This window comes from Netta rufina (genome assembly GCF_964035555.1).
Source record: "Netta rufina genome assembly, chromosome: 17".
In the NCBI taxonomy this organism is placed as follows: domain Eukaryota; kingdom Metazoa; phylum Chordata; class Aves; order Anseriformes; family Anatidae; genus Netta; species Netta rufina.
Genome location: NC_140141.1, coordinates 14,267,664 through 14,283,953, shown reverse-complemented (window position 1 = coordinate 14,283,953; position 16,290 = coordinate 14,267,664). Strand labels below are relative to the sequence as shown.

The 16,290-nt window shown below is 50.2% G+C and overlaps 1 protein-coding gene across 1 annotated transcript in view; it reads left to right on the top strand.

Moving 5' to 3' along the window:
• The window catches only part of SSH1 (slingshot protein phosphatase 1), a 33,595-nt gene that overhangs the window by 4,619 nt on the left and 12,686 nt on the right, over positions 1–16,290 (top strand). Inside the window, exons 3-7 of the mRNA XM_084297239.1 lie at positions 10,754–10,857; positions 12,595–12,659; positions 12,937–13,058; positions 15,184–15,252; positions 15,685–15,750. Coding sequence (XP_084153365.1) covers positions 10,754–10,857; positions 12,595–12,659; positions 12,937–13,058; positions 15,184–15,252; positions 15,685–15,750 — 426 coding nt within the window. The remainder of the gene's footprint in view (positions 1–10,753; positions 10,858–12,594; positions 12,660–12,936; positions 13,059–15,183; positions 15,253–15,684; positions 15,751–16,290) is intronic.

The following is a 16,290-nucleotide window of genomic DNA, read 5'->3' as shown; positions in this document are numbered from 1 at the left end:
TAGCTCCTCAGCGTAGGGGCTGGATGGATCCCACCTCCCCTCCGTGCTGAGCAGCTCCGGGCTGGATCCCGGAGACTTTACCCGGTGCCCATGGGGTGGCAGGATTGCTCAACTTCACCCTGCTGCTCCTGCAGCAGCTCAGGGTTCAGGTTGTCTCCTCCGAAATAAACCCAGGAGCAGGCTGAGATGTTGTTTGTGAATTTTTAGCCCCTGGGCTAGGCTTGTTGGTGCCTTAGGTGACATCTGTGCTTTGTCACACGTGCCCTGGGTGCGGGGGTCTGCGGTCCAGGGCCCGGCTTTGTAGCCTCAGAGGTGTCCCGATGGTTATAGAGAAAGGAAGGGGTGTTGGAAACCAGAGCCCAGCTTGCTGCCAGCTCAAACTGCACGTCGTTGGTACGGGCTGAATGTGCTACTACACACTTATGGCATAGCTCCTCCATCCGCTTGCTGAACGGATTATTTTCATTCACTCCAAAAAATTCCAGGATTTTCATTCTGGACTGCAGAGTTGGATCTGGTTACGTGAGCTATTGATTTTTTTTTTCTCTCTGAAGCAGTGGGACACAAACCACTTCTTCCAAGTTTTAGAACTGGCTGCACATTTTACTCCTCTTTGGTCTGTTTCCTTATGGTTTCTGTCATGCTAAAATGCCAAATTTTCGTGGTTTCCACGTGGAGGGAGCTGCCTGGAGCACCGGTGTGCTGCCGGGGGGTGCAGGACAGACCAGGGTCTCCCCCTCCTTTCCAGTGCCATCCTCTGCGTCTCGCCAAGTCACTTTGTGTCCCCGAGCCCCTTTCTGCTCCAGTTCCCATCTGCTGCCTACAGCTGACATTATTTCCTCCTGCTCTGAAATGCTCAGAGTCAGTGTTGGATCTGTGTAGTTTTTTTTCAGTGTTAAAACTTTTTGGTGGTAAGAGTCAAGGGTTTTCAGCTGCTGCTTTCAAAATGGGATGGAAGGGTGGGTGGCCCTGCGTCCCCCTGCTTCCCACCTGGCTCAGCAGGTGGAAAAGTGGTGCTGTGTGACTGCCTGCACTGCACCAAGGTCCTGCACAAAACTGCACAAAAATACTTCCTCCTACCTCGGCCTTTAACATTTTTTTAGGGATTTCTGTTTGTGTTTCGCTGGTGGCAGCACTGAGCAAACGGCCGGTGGCCGTGTTTTGGTACTGGGGAGGTCCTTGGGGCTGGGGCAGCCTTCTTCAGGCTTTATTTGTGGGGAGAATTTGTTTTGGCCTCGACGGGTCCCGCTCCCTGCTGTGTCTCTTGCCTCACCGCTCCGTGGTGGGAGATGGCAGAAGCTGCTGACTTGATGGAGCCTTCAAAACAGGACGCTGAATCACATCCTGGCGAGGCTGCAGCATCCTGCCTTAGCGTGCTCCACACAATGGGGAGGCAAAATCACAGCCCGGTGACCCTCGGCTGTTTGCTGGCCGGTCGGTGCGGCCGTGGAAGCCGCTGGAGATATAATTAAGCCTTCGCATCGCGCGTTGGGTTGTGCGGGGCCGTTCAAAGAGCGGGGAGCTGAGGAAGCGTGCACTGATTTGACACTTAGTGAAGGCCTGGCCTTTCCAGGAAACTCTTGCTGACTTGAAGTTGAGCAACGCGATGAGCTGACTTGGCTGGAGGTGGGGTAACAGCAGCCGGCCTGCCAGCTTGCAGATGTGGTGATCAGACCCTTTAGGAATTGTACATAAAGCTTTTTCCTTTTTTTTTTATTTTTTTTTTCCTAAAGCCTCGGCAGTTTGAGGCGAAAAAATACCCCTGGCCCTGTTATCAAAGGTACTGGCTTTGTGCTGAATGATTTTATTAATTTTTTTTCCTGGAAAAGGCCAGCGTGGTTGCTGTTTATTTAGGCGTTAAAGAGCCGGGTCAGAAAAATATTTTGGTTCCAAATGCCTCTTGATTTTTAAATACCTTCATCTTTGATAATGGGTTGCCAAGATCTGTGAGTCAAGGATTTCTCATGCAAATCCGAGCTGTGGCCAGCCTGACAAGTGCTCCTAAGATGTTTTTTTTGGAGGATGTGAAGTGCACAGGGCACCAGCCTGTCCCAGCCACCGGTACGTGAGCGTATAAACCTTGCAAGCTTCCCCCTGACACATTAAGAGGGCAGACAGAAGGTTTGGGGGGCTCCAGGTGGCACAGCTGAGCTTCCCGTGCACCTTTTTTGTTTGTTTGGCAGAAACTGCCAGTCCCTGAGTTACAAACCTGCCAAAACCACACCAGCTCACCTGTGTTTCTCGAGGAAATCCACGCTGCAAGAATCAGAAATGAAGGCTGCAGGGGGATGCACGGTGATGTGCTGCTGGCAGCCGGGCTGAAAACCTCTGGAGCTCAGCATCGGGTGGCCAAGGCATCCAGAAAAGCAGGGAACGGCACAAAATCTCCCTTCAGGTTTTCTGTAAAGCTGCCAGGTTGCTTGTTTGCCTGTCTGCCATCACTTCCAGCACTCCCATCCCCACGCAGCCCGCTGCCTGGGGGCTGCTCGCAGTGCCTGCGTGTGGGCATCTGCAGAGCTTTTGGGGCTGTGGCTGGCTGCTTCTCCGTGCAACGATTTTAAAAGGTGACCAGGTTTGGAGGAGAGGGATAAAAAACAAATGCTCCTAAGGTTTTACCAGGCCTTTTCCTTCTGCAGCTAGCTAACTCCCTGGCCATCAACCTCCTTGCTTTTTGGGGTGCTCCTTGTCCTCCAGGGGTGCTCCTCCTCGTGGGATACTGGTTGCACACACTCGGGGGAGCTGGGGAGGCTGGCTGCCTCTAGCTAAACACTAGAGGGGGTGTCTGGATCGAGCTAGCACTTCTTGACCTGCTTTTACCCCGTGTGATCCGCTGAGATTTATTTTATTTTATTTTTACGCATTACCAATGTGTCAAGTACTCCCTGGTCTCCGCTGCCTTTTTTGGAGTCATTCTGAAACCCGGCGGCTAAGCTATTTTTTTGGGTTGCTGCGCCGCTGTTGTCTGTAGAGTTTTCAGCCCTGCTTCCCATCCTGTTGCCTGTGTCCTGGCTGACCTCTGCTCGCTGCGTTTGGAAGCTGCGTTCTTCATCCCCGAATCTGTTATTCACCTTCCTTTTCTTTTCCAGCGGTGCCGTTGGAGAGCTTCCACTTGTTTCTCTCGCCCGTCTCCGGGCGACGCTGCTGAGTGGGTGAAGTAGGGTGACTTAATAAAATAGTTTAAAGGATTAAAACAATGAGCTGACAGGAGGAATGCAGGAGGATCGGTGGATGTGCCGACAGCTCGGCTGGGGGTGAGGACGGATGGGGGCAGGATCGGCTCCTCCCCGAGGAGCTGGAGGCTCTGCCTCGGATGCACCAGCCACAGCAGCTGGGATATTTGGGTGCTCCTCTTGCACCTCCCTGCACCATTTGCTGTCTCCCCTGGCATCACATGGGGGCAATCACAGCCACCCGTGGGTCCCAGCAAAAAGCCTTTTCCCAGGAGTGAAAGAAAGGTTTCTTTATTGCTGCTGGCCAGGCAGGCTGAGGTTCGTAGAGGATCTGGCCGTGGCTGTCGCAGAAATGACATCATGTTTCAGTGGGAATCTCAGAAATGCTCGCTGCAATCTGAAGCGTTAGCTCCAAGTCCATCGCATAGCTGCATGATGCTGTGATCAGCCTCGTGCCTTTTTGAACTCTGCGATTAATGGGATGAGCAAAAAGGGTTTATTTTGTTTCCTTGTGAAACAATCTCTTATTTTATTTGGCCTTTCACCATCAAGTACTAGGGATTCCTAGAATTTTCTCTTTCCTGGCCGTTTGGGAGTTGTTCTGCTCATTTTGCGCAAGTCTCTGCTGGAACGGGGAGCGAGCCTGCTAGTTTGTTTGCTTCCCTCTTCCTGCCCTTTCTCTTGGACAGGGCTCCACCAATTTATCCGGGTCACGCTCTGCACCGCAGCCACTTGATGTGCCGGGATGGAGCCAGGGTGGGGACGAAGCCGGGGTGTCTGTGGCCCTTTCTGCACCCTACAGAGTGCCACGGCCACCATCTGTCCCCCTTGCATCTGCATGGGGCCGGGGTGAAGTCAGCTGAAGTGCCCTGCGTGCACAGGGTGGGCAGCAGCGGCTGGAGGCACATCATTAGCAGTCTATTTATGCTAGGAAATTAGCTTTTGTGGGCTTCATGATTGATTTCATTTTTTCTTTTTCCTCTTTGTGCCGGAGGAGAGTTTGTATCTGGCGCTGTGAATGGCCTGCAGTGTCTCAAACCCTTCTCAGCATTCTTGCGCTGTGAATGTGGCCCACGCCTTGCAGCCAAACAATACATGCTCAGACTCTCCTTTTTGTTGCTGCAGCACTAGAAACATGAGGGGGAACCCGCTGGGTCTTCCTGCCAGCACCACTGTCCCCGAGATGGATGGGGAGATGCTTGCCCCAGCTATGGGGGCTGCTGCCCTGGTCCCCCTGGTGACCCGTTGGTGCCCCAGCTGCTGTCAGTGACAGAGAGATGTTCCCCGTGTGTCTGAAGGAGCTTTGGACCTTGCCATGGTTCACAGTTTATGGTTTGGGTTTCTTCTCAGAGTGACTTGTCTTCAGCTCGGGAAGGCCGAGAGCAGGGACTCCATGACCCATCAGAGCCGCACCCTGACGCAGCCACAAGTGTGGAAGGAGCTTTCTTGCCCCACATTTTTTTGTAGTAAAATAGTATTTCAGAAGGCAAACATTTCCAAAAGTTCCCTTGAAGGCAGCTGCCTCAACTCGAGGTGTTTTGGGGAGATCTCGGCAGAGGTTGAGCACCACAAGGTGACGATGCTGGCAGCGCTCCCCGGTGTCCGGAGGTGTGCTGGGCACCTCCAGCTCACACCACAGGGCTGTTTGTGAACACATCACAAAACCTCCTCGCATCTACAGTAGTTCCTTGTTTTAATTCTGTGTTTAGTGTGCTCAGGCTGGGTCTTTCCCTGCCCTGCTGTACGGGGAGCGCTCTGCTCGGCCTGGGCCACGTCCAGCAAGCATGGCGGTGCCATCGGCTGTGCTGGTCACGGTGACTCTGTGGTGTTTTGTCTCATCTCATGGTGGCCCTGGGCTCTCTGTGACTGCCGTGTGACACAGAGCAAAGGCCATTTGGAAAGACACGAAGTACTTTTATTAAAAGCGTGAGAAAGGACCTGCTGCTGCCTCAGAAGGCTCCCGTTCTGTTTCTCAGGTTTTACAGTAGCGCCTCAGCAAGCAGCTTTTGAAGTGAATTTTTCCCCAGCGCTGTTTGGTGTCGCTCAGACCCCTTCCGAAGGCCCCTTTCGGTCAGGAAGCGCTATCTGGCTGCTATCCGTCACGCCAAAGCCAGCAGCCAGCATGCTCCGGGTGTCGTCCTGCCTTGGGAAGCAGGGGCGTGTGGCCGCCGCTTCGTCTTCCTGCTCTGTGTCACCCCAAATCTTCCCTTCCCTCTGATGTGTGGGTCTCAGTTCAGTTCATCTCGCTGTTTTGGGATGGCTCCGTGTTGCCCTCAGTGTTTGTGGCCTGTCCTAACGCCTGTGCTTTGAGAGCAGCCTGGGGCCGGGCCCAATTCTGTGCTCAGGGCCTTCGGGGCTGCTTCGTGTCCCTGCACGACTGCTTGGAGCCGCTGGGCTTTCTCCAAATTGAGCAGAAAATGTCAGTGAGGGGAATTAGTTCTCCTCCCCCTTACCCAAAAAGCTGTGGCAAAGGGAAGCGTTCTTGATTTGGCGGCGTTTGGGAGACCTGCCGTGTGTGTAACATGTAGGAGCCACGTGAGGAGCACGACTGCTACTACCCGTTGTGCTGATGGGTGCATTGATGGATGCCCAAAGTAATTGTGCTGGGGCAGGACTGTGTTCCTGCCCTAACGCTGCTGCTCTGAGCCTGCTGTTAGAGGAGCCCAGAGGCAATCTCTGTCCCCAGAGAGCTCCCGCTCAGCCCTGATGGATGACCTCCTCTGCCCCCACACCGCATGCACCTTTTGTTCCATTAATGAGGGGGAAATTAAGGAGCTTAATTTGACAAAGATTTAGTGGCAGGAGAGCGTGGCGTGGCCCTGTGCACAGGCAAGGCTCTGTTACTGAGCTTGGCTGCAACAGAGCACGGCACCCAAACTGTGCAGGCACAGCACAGGTCAACGGAGAGGGACTGCTGGAGATGGAAGGTTAAACAGAAGCAGAGAGAGCTTCCCGTGTGAGCAGGTCCTGTGAAAGGGCATCTGGAGTAGTGTCAGAGGGGGTGACTGAGCTTACAGGTAGCATCCAGCTAGAGGAGCTGAAGCAAGCCCAAGGTAGATCCCAGCAGTGGCTGTGATCAGCAGCAAACACGAAGGTAACGAGTTCATTACAGCTCCAGGAATAGGAAGGGTCATTGCAGGTGTGGGGATGGGATGGGCTGCTCAGGCTTCACGCACACAGAGCAGTTTGGGGAGCAGCAGGGTGCCTGGGCAGCACGCCGTTCCTGTGTTCTGCCTTTCTGAGTTAAATATTTTAATTCTCAGAGTAGTAAGAGGCTGCTGAATCAGCCCTAGGCTTGGCCGAGTCTTCCCGCTGAAAGCGGTGTTCTCTGTACTAACATCAGTGTACGGATGTTTATTTTGGGATGAAATGAGTTAAGTAGCTATAAGATACACCAGCAGAGTGCTTTCTCGTATCCTGCAATGCCTGATGATGGTTACGTATTATGTGAGATTCCCCACTGAAGCAGGGAACTCGAATACCCGAGGCATACAAGTTTTATTCCTGGGACATACCACAGCCTTAAGCCACAACAGCAAAGCAAGCTGCTTAGGGAAAATCGTTCTGTAACTGGCAACTGGCTTCCAGCTCGGTCTGTCCGTCCGGTAACTCGAGCAGCTCTGCCTCTTGTTCCGAATCCCAGAGTTTTTTTACCAGACTGCTTGTTTGCTTTTGCAGGCCCAGGGAGCGGCATTTTGAAACGATTAAAAGGCACTGCCTATTGTGTTCTTAAGCAACTTGAAATGTGACTGATGTGTGTTGCAGCCACGTTCTTCTGGAGTTTTCCCAAAGGGGAAGAAATATTTCCTTTCAGAGCCGAGCAGCGCAGAGCCAGCGGATGGGGCGAGGGACAGTGAAGTCAGGAGGTGCTGGACCGTGTCTTGGCAGTGCTGTGGCCTCTCCTTGCCCAGCTCCAGGTGCAGAAGGGCTTCTGCTTCATGGACAGCAAAGAAATGTAGCTGTCAGTACCCTCCTGCTCACACAGGGCTCTCCCAGGTGCCTGTAAGAGTAAGATTTTACCCCCCTTAGGGGCTGGTGTGGTCCCGCTGAGATAGGACCGCGTCCCAGGCCACGACGAAACCCCTGGGCTTGGTATTTATTTAAGAGCTGAGAGGGGCTCCTGGGCTGCTGCACTGCTTGGGATTCCTGGAAGGGCATCCAGGGAATTGGTGGTTTTTGTCGTGCATGCCAGTGGGACAGGGTAAAGGTGGAACAGAGAGCTGCTTCTTCCTCCCACAGGGCTGGTGGTGCTTGGGGAGCGCCAGCGTGTCATCGTGGTTTGAGCCAGCAGAAGGAACTAGTCAGGGGTCTGTAAGAAACAAGTCTTCAGTGAATTCAGTGATAGCCAGCCACCAACAGATAAATACTGAGCCACCTGAAAGGGTTTCTTGTTGGGTGGGAGCTCGGTACCGTGCGAGTCACCGCGACGCGGCGCACCGAGACGCACCCTAAGTGAAGAAGTATTTTAACTTGGCAGCTAATTCCTTTGTCACATATACATTACGGCGCTGCCACGCTGGGTTTTAATTGTAAACCACAATCAGGCAGCAGTCAATACGATGCTTTTCATCCCGTCCAAGTGAACATGGACCTTCCAGAGTGCCCGGCTGTTGCGCTGCGCCTTTGCTGCGCACTGCGTCGCGCTCAGAGCGTGCGGGAGGAAACAAACAAACAACACCAGGCTGGAGGAGGGAAGTGATTAGACGAGCTTCAGCTGTTTTTTTCCCCCTCCTGAATGGCCTTCTTTCATCAGGATATGTTAGGACAAGTGCTTTTTCAAGCCAGGATATCAGTGGAAGACACAGTGTTCCGTAAAAGTCATCCAGTTCCTGGGTAGCATCCACAGAGGCGATTTCTCTGCTCCGCACAGAATGCACGACCAACCTTTTCTTTCCTTTTTCTGATTTTTATGGGCTTAGAAGCGAAAGGATGTGAGCTTTACGGCTAGTTATGAATCTTTTCGAATTTACTGACTTCTGTCTGACTCTTGGGCCGGCACAATGCTTCTGCTGTTCAAAGAAAACCAGTCCAAATTAGTATGTATAAACCACTCCTTTTTATACTGCTAACAAACGCTGCTTGCTTGGGCATTTATCACTGCTGCTGGGGGTCAAATGCGGGGGGTGTTCTCTAATGGTAGTATTTTTTCTATTCTTTGGGAGATTTAAAAAAAAATATATATGGAGTTTAGATGTTTACTGGGACGGCAGGATTTAAAAGTGTTTTTGTTTTTAAACTGGGTTGGAGTATCGTGTCTTGCCTTTTTCTCACTTTTATTGTGCTAGCTGTCTTTTAAAGCAGTTGTATGAAGCGACTGAGGGTGGTAAAGTGTTCCTGGAGCGGAGATAAGGGACAGTGTTGGGTAACAAAACCCCAGCCTTGGCAGCGAGGCACTGGGGTGTGCTGCCTCTCCCCACAGCCCCATGCTGGTCCCCTCCAAAACGGAGCAAATCAGGGAAAATCAGGGAGCGCAGGTGGGGCTGGGGAAGTCCGAGCAGTCTGACCTAAGGAAAGCTGCATTTTTTTAAGGTTTGCATGTGTTTTAGGAGACAACATTTAAATTAGAAGAGAAATCTTGTTCTCAGTTGTTTCTTTAGCTTTGCTTTCCAGTTCCTTTCCATGCAGATGCATACATGGGGGCAAAAAGAATCGCCGTGTGGATTGTCTTTTCCCTGCTTTTTCTGCTCCTGCAGCACAGCTTTCTCACTTGCCTGCAACTGGGAATAATCTGCTTTGCTGTAGAAGATTTCCTGCCTGCAATGAAGGCGAATGTCAGGCCAGATGAACTGCTGGAGCAGGCGTTACCGCTGCCTTGGGGAAGGAGCCCTGTCTCGTCCGCGTTTCGTCCTGCTGCAGCAGTCTCCGTCAGTATTCCCCGGGGATCAAAGAACAGCCTTGGGGATATTTTTTTCCATTTTTCCCAGCGAAGTATTTCCTAAAATGCTCGAGACAGAAATGCTGTGAATGATTTCCTTGTGCGTTATCTTGACCGCTCCTTTCCTCTTGCTGAAAAACCAGCTGAGTATGCGTGAGGCTGCTATCTGGCTGAATATCCTATACATTGTGGTGGTGTCACTGCTGGTATGTAACTCCCGGCCTCTTATTAACGCTTTCCTGGTAGATCTGAGGGCAGAAGGAAACAAGACTCTTCCTGGCTCACTTGTGGAGCAAACCAATACTTGCCTGCAGCAGCTCTTGCCGTTGCTGCGTGCCGGGGTTTGGGATCGCGAGCAGGCTGCGGGGCTGGCGGTGGGGCACAGCTTGCTGGTGAGTGCCAGGATGCTGCGGGAGTGTAGATGAAGAAAAGCTGGCTTTAATTAGTGCCATTGTCCTGCTGGCACTTTACTGATCTGATATATGACCTAGGGAGCCTGGAACTTGGGCGAAAATTTTAGGTTGCTTTTTAAGATGGACGGAAATCTCAAATTTAAACCTGATCCGGCTTGAAGATTCGGTGGAAAAATCAGAAGCTGAAAAGGCATGAAATTGGTGTCTGTCTCCCAAAAACACGGGAGTAGATCGGAGCGTTTGTGCTCACTTCTAGAGGCGAAGCCCCCAGATAATCACAGAACAGACGAGTGCTGGGAGCAGAACCTCCTGGGGGATCACTTTCTGTAGCATAACTAACCCCCCGGGCAGCACAGGCTCGTCATGGGGCATTTATATTTAGTTGATAGCAGGCAGTAATTAACGGCCATCTATGTTTGGAAGTGCAGGACAGCAGAAAATTCGGCTTTGTAACCAGGAATGCCTCTTGTGCTGGTCGCTGCCTGATGTTTTGAGTGGGGTAGGAAATGCCGGGTAAGCAGTTACTGTGGCAACTAAAAGGTAGCTTGGTCGATGCTGATTTTCAGCCTTGTGGGAAATGCTAACTTTACCACTGATGTCCAAGCCTGTTTCTAAAACGCTCGGAGGGCATTACGGCACCGTGTAATTAGGCTTGTGCTGGGTCTTACTGTAACTGCTGGTTTCGTTCAGCCTTCTCGTTAGCTGTGTTCCCTGCGTTGCTGTTGACTCTGGAAATGCAGTTTGTATGTGCACGCGTTGTGACCTCCCTTCTTATCAGCAGCATTTCTCTAGCTGGTTGTATCTAGCCAGAGCAAAGCCTTTGCTATTGTGTCGGTTGCTTTTTCCTCCTGAAATTTCAGTGCAGTTCTTTCTCTTGAGCTGCACAGGTTTCATCTGAAAGAGCTGAAATTAGCAGGCACTGGTTGACTCGGAACCTGATCTGAAGTCATTTCACAGGTCTAAGCCTGTAAAAGGCCTTTCCCGCTCCTGTTTTTAAGTTGCAGAATTTGATTATCAAGTGATAAAAGTCATTTCCAGTCCCTGACAGCTCAGGCAAGTACCTCCTGCGATGGCCAAGTAATAAAATGGTGGTGGAAAATGACACAACGCTTCATGAATAATCCTGGAGCCATGCCTCGCAAGTGGCAGGCTCAGCCTTTGGGAACGGCTTCTCGTGGCAAAATCCTACAGTGTTTTAACGAGGAGAAGCCCTTCCTTCCCCAGGCGTACAGCCTGGAGCCCACACTTTGCTGGTCCTTCCTTTCCTTTGACTTCCTCTGTCGTTTGTTTTGCAGCCTGAGCGAGAGCTTTTTCATGGTGAAAGGAGCGGCCCTTTTCTTGCAACAAGGAAACAGCTCCCAGGGCCAGCGAAGCCTCCAGCATCCTCACAAGCATGCAGGTAGTGGATGAACTCACCGACCGAATTTCTGCTCCCTCTCGCTCCCCTGCTCATCTCGTCCACGCTGACAGCCTAATAGCAGGCGTGGGAGGGTGGATGACTCCTCCGGCTGTCACCAGGGGCCCTGCACAACCTGCTGAGGAATACCAGGGTTTTCAGCCCACTTGATTCGAATGGGAACATACCATTATCTTGTCTTTGTTTCAACTTTTGTCACTGTTTCGGAAGGGTAACTGGAGTAGAAGTGTATTCTCTGCAGACGTGATGGCGTTCTGTAGCCAGGGAAGCCTTCTGAGCCAGGGTCTGTGCTGAGTGTGTTTCCCTGTCTTCTGCAGCCTCAGACAAAGAAATGTCACTTGCTTCTGCTTGGGTGGGTTGATCCTTGCCTTCCCCTTTGGCCCGTGGGGAGGCAAATGCAGGGGGCTGTCACGGGGCTCTAGCACCTCTTCTGGGGTTCCTGAGGGCTGGATTCAGCGTGGCAGTGATGTTTCTGAGTGCCCTCCCAGCCTCCAGTAATCTAAAGCTTGGGACTCCATATGACAGACTACAGGATTTATTTATTTATATATTTATTAAACTACCTGTTGCTGGCTTTGTTCAATGCTGCTTTTTAAAGTGAAGCACATTTTAAGTAGGTTTTAGGTGTCTGTCCAGAGTCTCATTTCGTAGCTCCTTACGTCCCCTTTTCTGGTCCCAGAAAATCCCCCTTTCAGTTAACTGATCTCAATGTGGCCTGTAAGCATTTATCATGGCTTGAGAACAGCCTGTCCTTCCTTCACACCCCCCTCCAGTGTCCCAAAAAGGTGGGAAGAAAGTTGCATGGTGAACGTCCATAAAGATCAGGAAGCAGATAAGGGGGCTGAGAAAGGTGGATTCTGCTCGCCCTGTATTTTTGTGCCTCCTGCTGTTGATGGGTTTGGAATAAGTGATTACTCAGAAAGAAGAAATAAAATCATCGGGGCATTTTGAGTGCAGGAGCATGTGGGAAAGGCACAGTGTGGTACTGTGTGTCTGCTGCTTAGTAAACACTCCAAGCACAAAGAGGCTGTTTGAATGCCAAGCTTGGCTTCGGGTGTCTTTGATTGTCAGCAATTTCATATAGCCAGCAAACATCCTACGGACGGCATTTTATCTTGTATGGAAAGTTCTGAGTGCCTTACCGAGTTATTAGATGGGAACTTGTTTTGTTTTCTTGTAGAGCCTTTGTTCCCTTTGCTTGCTTTCACCAAACAGAAATGTACCCACCACTTCAGAGCCTGAGTGACTTGTGGCATGAACAGTCCTTTATTTGAGGCAGAAGGGATCGCCCCAATCGGGCCCCTCCTGCGGCCCTTCCCCAGAAGTTTCCCCTGTTCAGATATGCCCTCCATAAGGCCTTGTCTCCTTTGTTCCTTTTTTAATCAGAATTGTTCCTCCTGCCTCTTGCTCTCCTGTCCTCAGGGCACGTAACTTTGTCTTCTGTATGATGCTGTAAAGGGAAGTTTCATCATTTATGCCCCTCGCAGGTGGTCCCAATGTATTTTGTAGCCCCCAGGTACCACACAGCCAGGTAACGCTCTTCCAAGCAGCTCACTTCTGTTAGAATTCTCTGAGACAGCAAAGTTAATTGGCCTGCCTTAAATGTTTTCTGTTTGTTTGTTTTCACTCAAATGTCCAATTTCATTAAAAGCCCAGACTATGCCTATTCTTAGCACAACAGGTCAGAGACCCGTGATGATTTCCCTGCTCTCTCTGCAGGTGATTTGCCCCAGCACCTCCAGGTGATGATCAACCTCCTTCGCTGTGAGGATAGGATCAAACTGGTAAGAACAGATGCATTTTTCTGCCCTTCCTATTGGAGGCACTGGGAACAGACCTCTATGGGGTCACAAAAAGCATTGGCAAATCATATATTAATTATCCCCTCTAGCACAGCTAACATCTAACATGTTTCAGGAAACCTCTGAGCTTGTCTCTGTTTCTCGTTCAGTACCTTCACCATCTTTTGGGCACAATTACACCTAAAAAATATTGGTCAGCAATGGAAGTAATAATTATTCAAGAGTTGTTTTGCAGAGCTTGATTTTTTTTTTTTTCTAGGCTGTCCGTTTGGAAAGTGTGTGGACAGACAGGGTCCGGTACATGGTGGTTGTGTACAGCAACGGGCGGCAGGACACAGAAGAGAACATTTTGCTGGGCGTGGATTTCTCCAGCAAGGAGAGGTATGTCTAAGGCAAGGCTCGGCTTGGAAATCGGGCAGGCTGGGTTCTAGGGAAAGCTTGTCAACAACAAACTGTCCTGAGCAGTTAATTTTCAAGTATCTACATACTCTATCAAGAAAAGAGAGACGATTGTTATTTTTTCTGACGATCCTGAGGGTGAGAGGGTACTCTTTGTTCCAGAAAGCTTTCGGTCTCCTCAGAACCTCCAGGCTTGCTCTGCAGTTGTGGGCAAAGCATTTACGTGTAATCCATCTGTAGGGCTGTGGTATTTACCTCATCTGTGGTAGTTTGCTGTCTCCTCGCTACAAAACACTTCTGCAGACACGTTTGCAGAACTGGAACTTATTTGATCCATCGGACTTCACGTCTGGTGATGGCATGATGCAATGGAGCTGTTTCGGGAAGGTTAGCTGCCAAGGAGCCTCAACAGCAATCCTGCAAAAGCGCCTCCAAAAACAACAAACAAATGTGTCAGTAATGAGCTGTTCCCTTTGTCTAACTGATAAGAGCTCAGAATATTTTGAGAGGCAAATAAAATATTTTGTTACTGCAGACCCTCTCGCATCGTTCCAGTTATAGGTGAGTAAACCAAGGCAGAAAAGTTCTTGGCTCGGAGAGGTGGGGCTGCTTTGGCAGAGCTGGAGTTAGAAGTCAGAGCTTCCAGGCTCTTGTTTCTGTTCTCCAGTGATTTAGCACGCTGCCACGGTGTGCTGAGGTGGGACTTTTGTTTTCCTTCTGGGAAACCTCAAAGGATTTAAGTGGAAAGGGGGAGCTTCTGCACTGAGTCCTGCTGCTAAACTCTTAGCAGTGCCTTCCTAAGACGATTATTGTCACTGGCTTTGATGCTGCTTCTGTGTCTGCTGTTAATTACTGCTGCTGGCGTTAGGGAGCAAATGCTAACGTAGCCTTCCCTCGTGGCACACTCAGCCTGTCCAGCAGGGAGTGTTGGCCATGGCCTCTCCAAGTCCGAGCTGACCTGCCAGTAGTTTGCTCCTGCTGGTGACCGGTGGGAGACAAGAGGAAAGATGAAAAAATTACGACAAAGTGCAAAGTGAGCTGCTTTTTCGGTTAGTTTCCCCTGAAAGCTGGAGGTTTTGTGAATTAAGGAAAAGTTCCATGCGTAAAGAAGTCTGTTGGCGTTAGCGACTTTTATTGAGGGACTCCGTGGCTCCATGTTGGGGATGAAATGTCACTGCTCAGCTGTAAGTGTTCTGACTGCTGACAGTTTGACTAGTCAGGCGCTTTTGTGGGTTTTATTCCTTTTACATGTGTTTAATAGAAAACATTTTTCCTCGCAGAGCTCGAGAGTGCACATTGTCCACATGTGTGTTCAAACTGGCCTGTCAAAGCCTTTGATCTGCTGCAGAAAGTGGCTGAAGGCTTAGAAAGGAAAGAATAAAACAAACCTGTGCTCTTTGCTGTCTGTTGTGTGCATCTTGATTTGCTTTAAAACTTTAATATCTCAGCAGCTTAATTATTTAGCAGCTGAAAGTTACTGCCTCCCCCTCACTATCGTACAGCTTTCTTGCCAGATTGCATCTCTGAAATAAAAGTGTTCTTTTGGGTTAGGTACACTCATAAAATCCTTTCTGTCTTTTCTACCAGCCAAAGCGATGAAGTGCAAACTGAGCACACGATCCTTTGAAAGGCCCCTGGGGTCCTCTTTGGAAAGGGCAGGCGGCTGCTCTGCCACCTACCAGGGCTCGCTTTCTGCCTCGTTGCAACCCGAAGCTCCGCAGCCAGATCGCTGGGATCTGCCTCTATATCCTGCTAGGGAGCTTCCTCGCACTGAGCTTAAGGGGGGTGATGAGCTTACGAGCAGGAAAGGTGATGGGGAAATGCTGCAGTGCTTTCTGGCAGGCTGTGTGGGGGGAGAGGAGAGCTGGGGATTCTTACTCCTGGCTCTCCAGCTCAGCGGAGCAATCAGCATGCTAATGTCAGAGCAGACCTTTAGACTTCACTTGCCGGTCTCCGTGTGTGTTGTGCATTTGATGGCCTGCGATATTACGAGGAATTACTAGAGCAAGGCTTGAGGATTTTAAAAATTAACGAGTATTAATAATTGAGGATATTGGCATGACCGCACTGTGGCCTATATTTAACATCCTTAACATTTCTCTTCCAGTAAAAGCTGCACGATAGGAATGGTTCTTCGTCTGTGGAGCGATACTAAAATCCATCTTGATGGTGATGGGTAAGAAACCGCATTAAAAGGATGGATGTGAATGTCTTTCCCTTCTGGGGGCTGCTTCAGGAGAGATTTTCTATCACTGTGCAAATGAAGTTCCAATTCTGAATTCACATCTGCAGGTTTTTTATTCAGACACTGAGGCTTTTTTGCCCTCAGACTGCTCGGTGGAACCTGTAATACCCAGAAAATGTTTTCTGAAATCCTGCTCAAAGGGTGGAGCTCCCATTCCTGGCAGCATACAGCAGGGGAAGGTGTCCACTCCCCATTTTTTGGGGGGGGAAGATGCTAGAAAATCAGTGATAGAAATTCTCATCCTTGATTTTATTTTTTTTTTTGAGTGCTCCTGTAGCTGTCTTGCGTTAGCTGTTTGTAGAGCACAGCTTGAGATGCAGAGAAGAGCAGTTTGTGACTGTTTTTTTTTTCCCTCTCTTTCAGTGGCTTCAGCGTGAGCACTGCAGGGAGAATGCACATCTTCAAGCCAGTGTCGGTGCAAGCCATGTGGTATGGATGCTAAATAGCTTTATTGAAAAAGAGGCTCTCATTTCTGTGAATAAATTAAAAACAAATAAACAAACTGCATTTTAGCACTCTCCATAACTGGAGTTTAGTGAGCTGAAGCAGAGATGCTGCTTCCCTGTGTCAGCTGGTAGCAATACTATAAAGGGACTCTGGGAGTACTGATCTGAAAACAGCATCTTCTGCTTCTGTTTGGAGCAGCTGCATGCTCTTTAACACAAGGGCGATGGGAAATGGCACTAATGAAATGTAGAAACGTGAAAGCCCGACTCGAATTCATCGGGCTGCAAACCCAGTCTTTCCTCCCTGTGCGTACGTCTCTGTCTGGAGGAGTCTCACGACCCATTGCCAATCTGATGGCATTTCCAGTTCTCTGCCTCGTTGCTGGGGCTCCTGCCGCCTGGAAACTTTCCGTGCCACCCTGCGATCGTGTTCACCTTTCAGCTCCTGTCACCCCTCCCATGTGCAGGGATTCCAAAACACTGAAGCAGAGAGGGCTGAATCAGCAGCGGCTGTGCCAGCAAA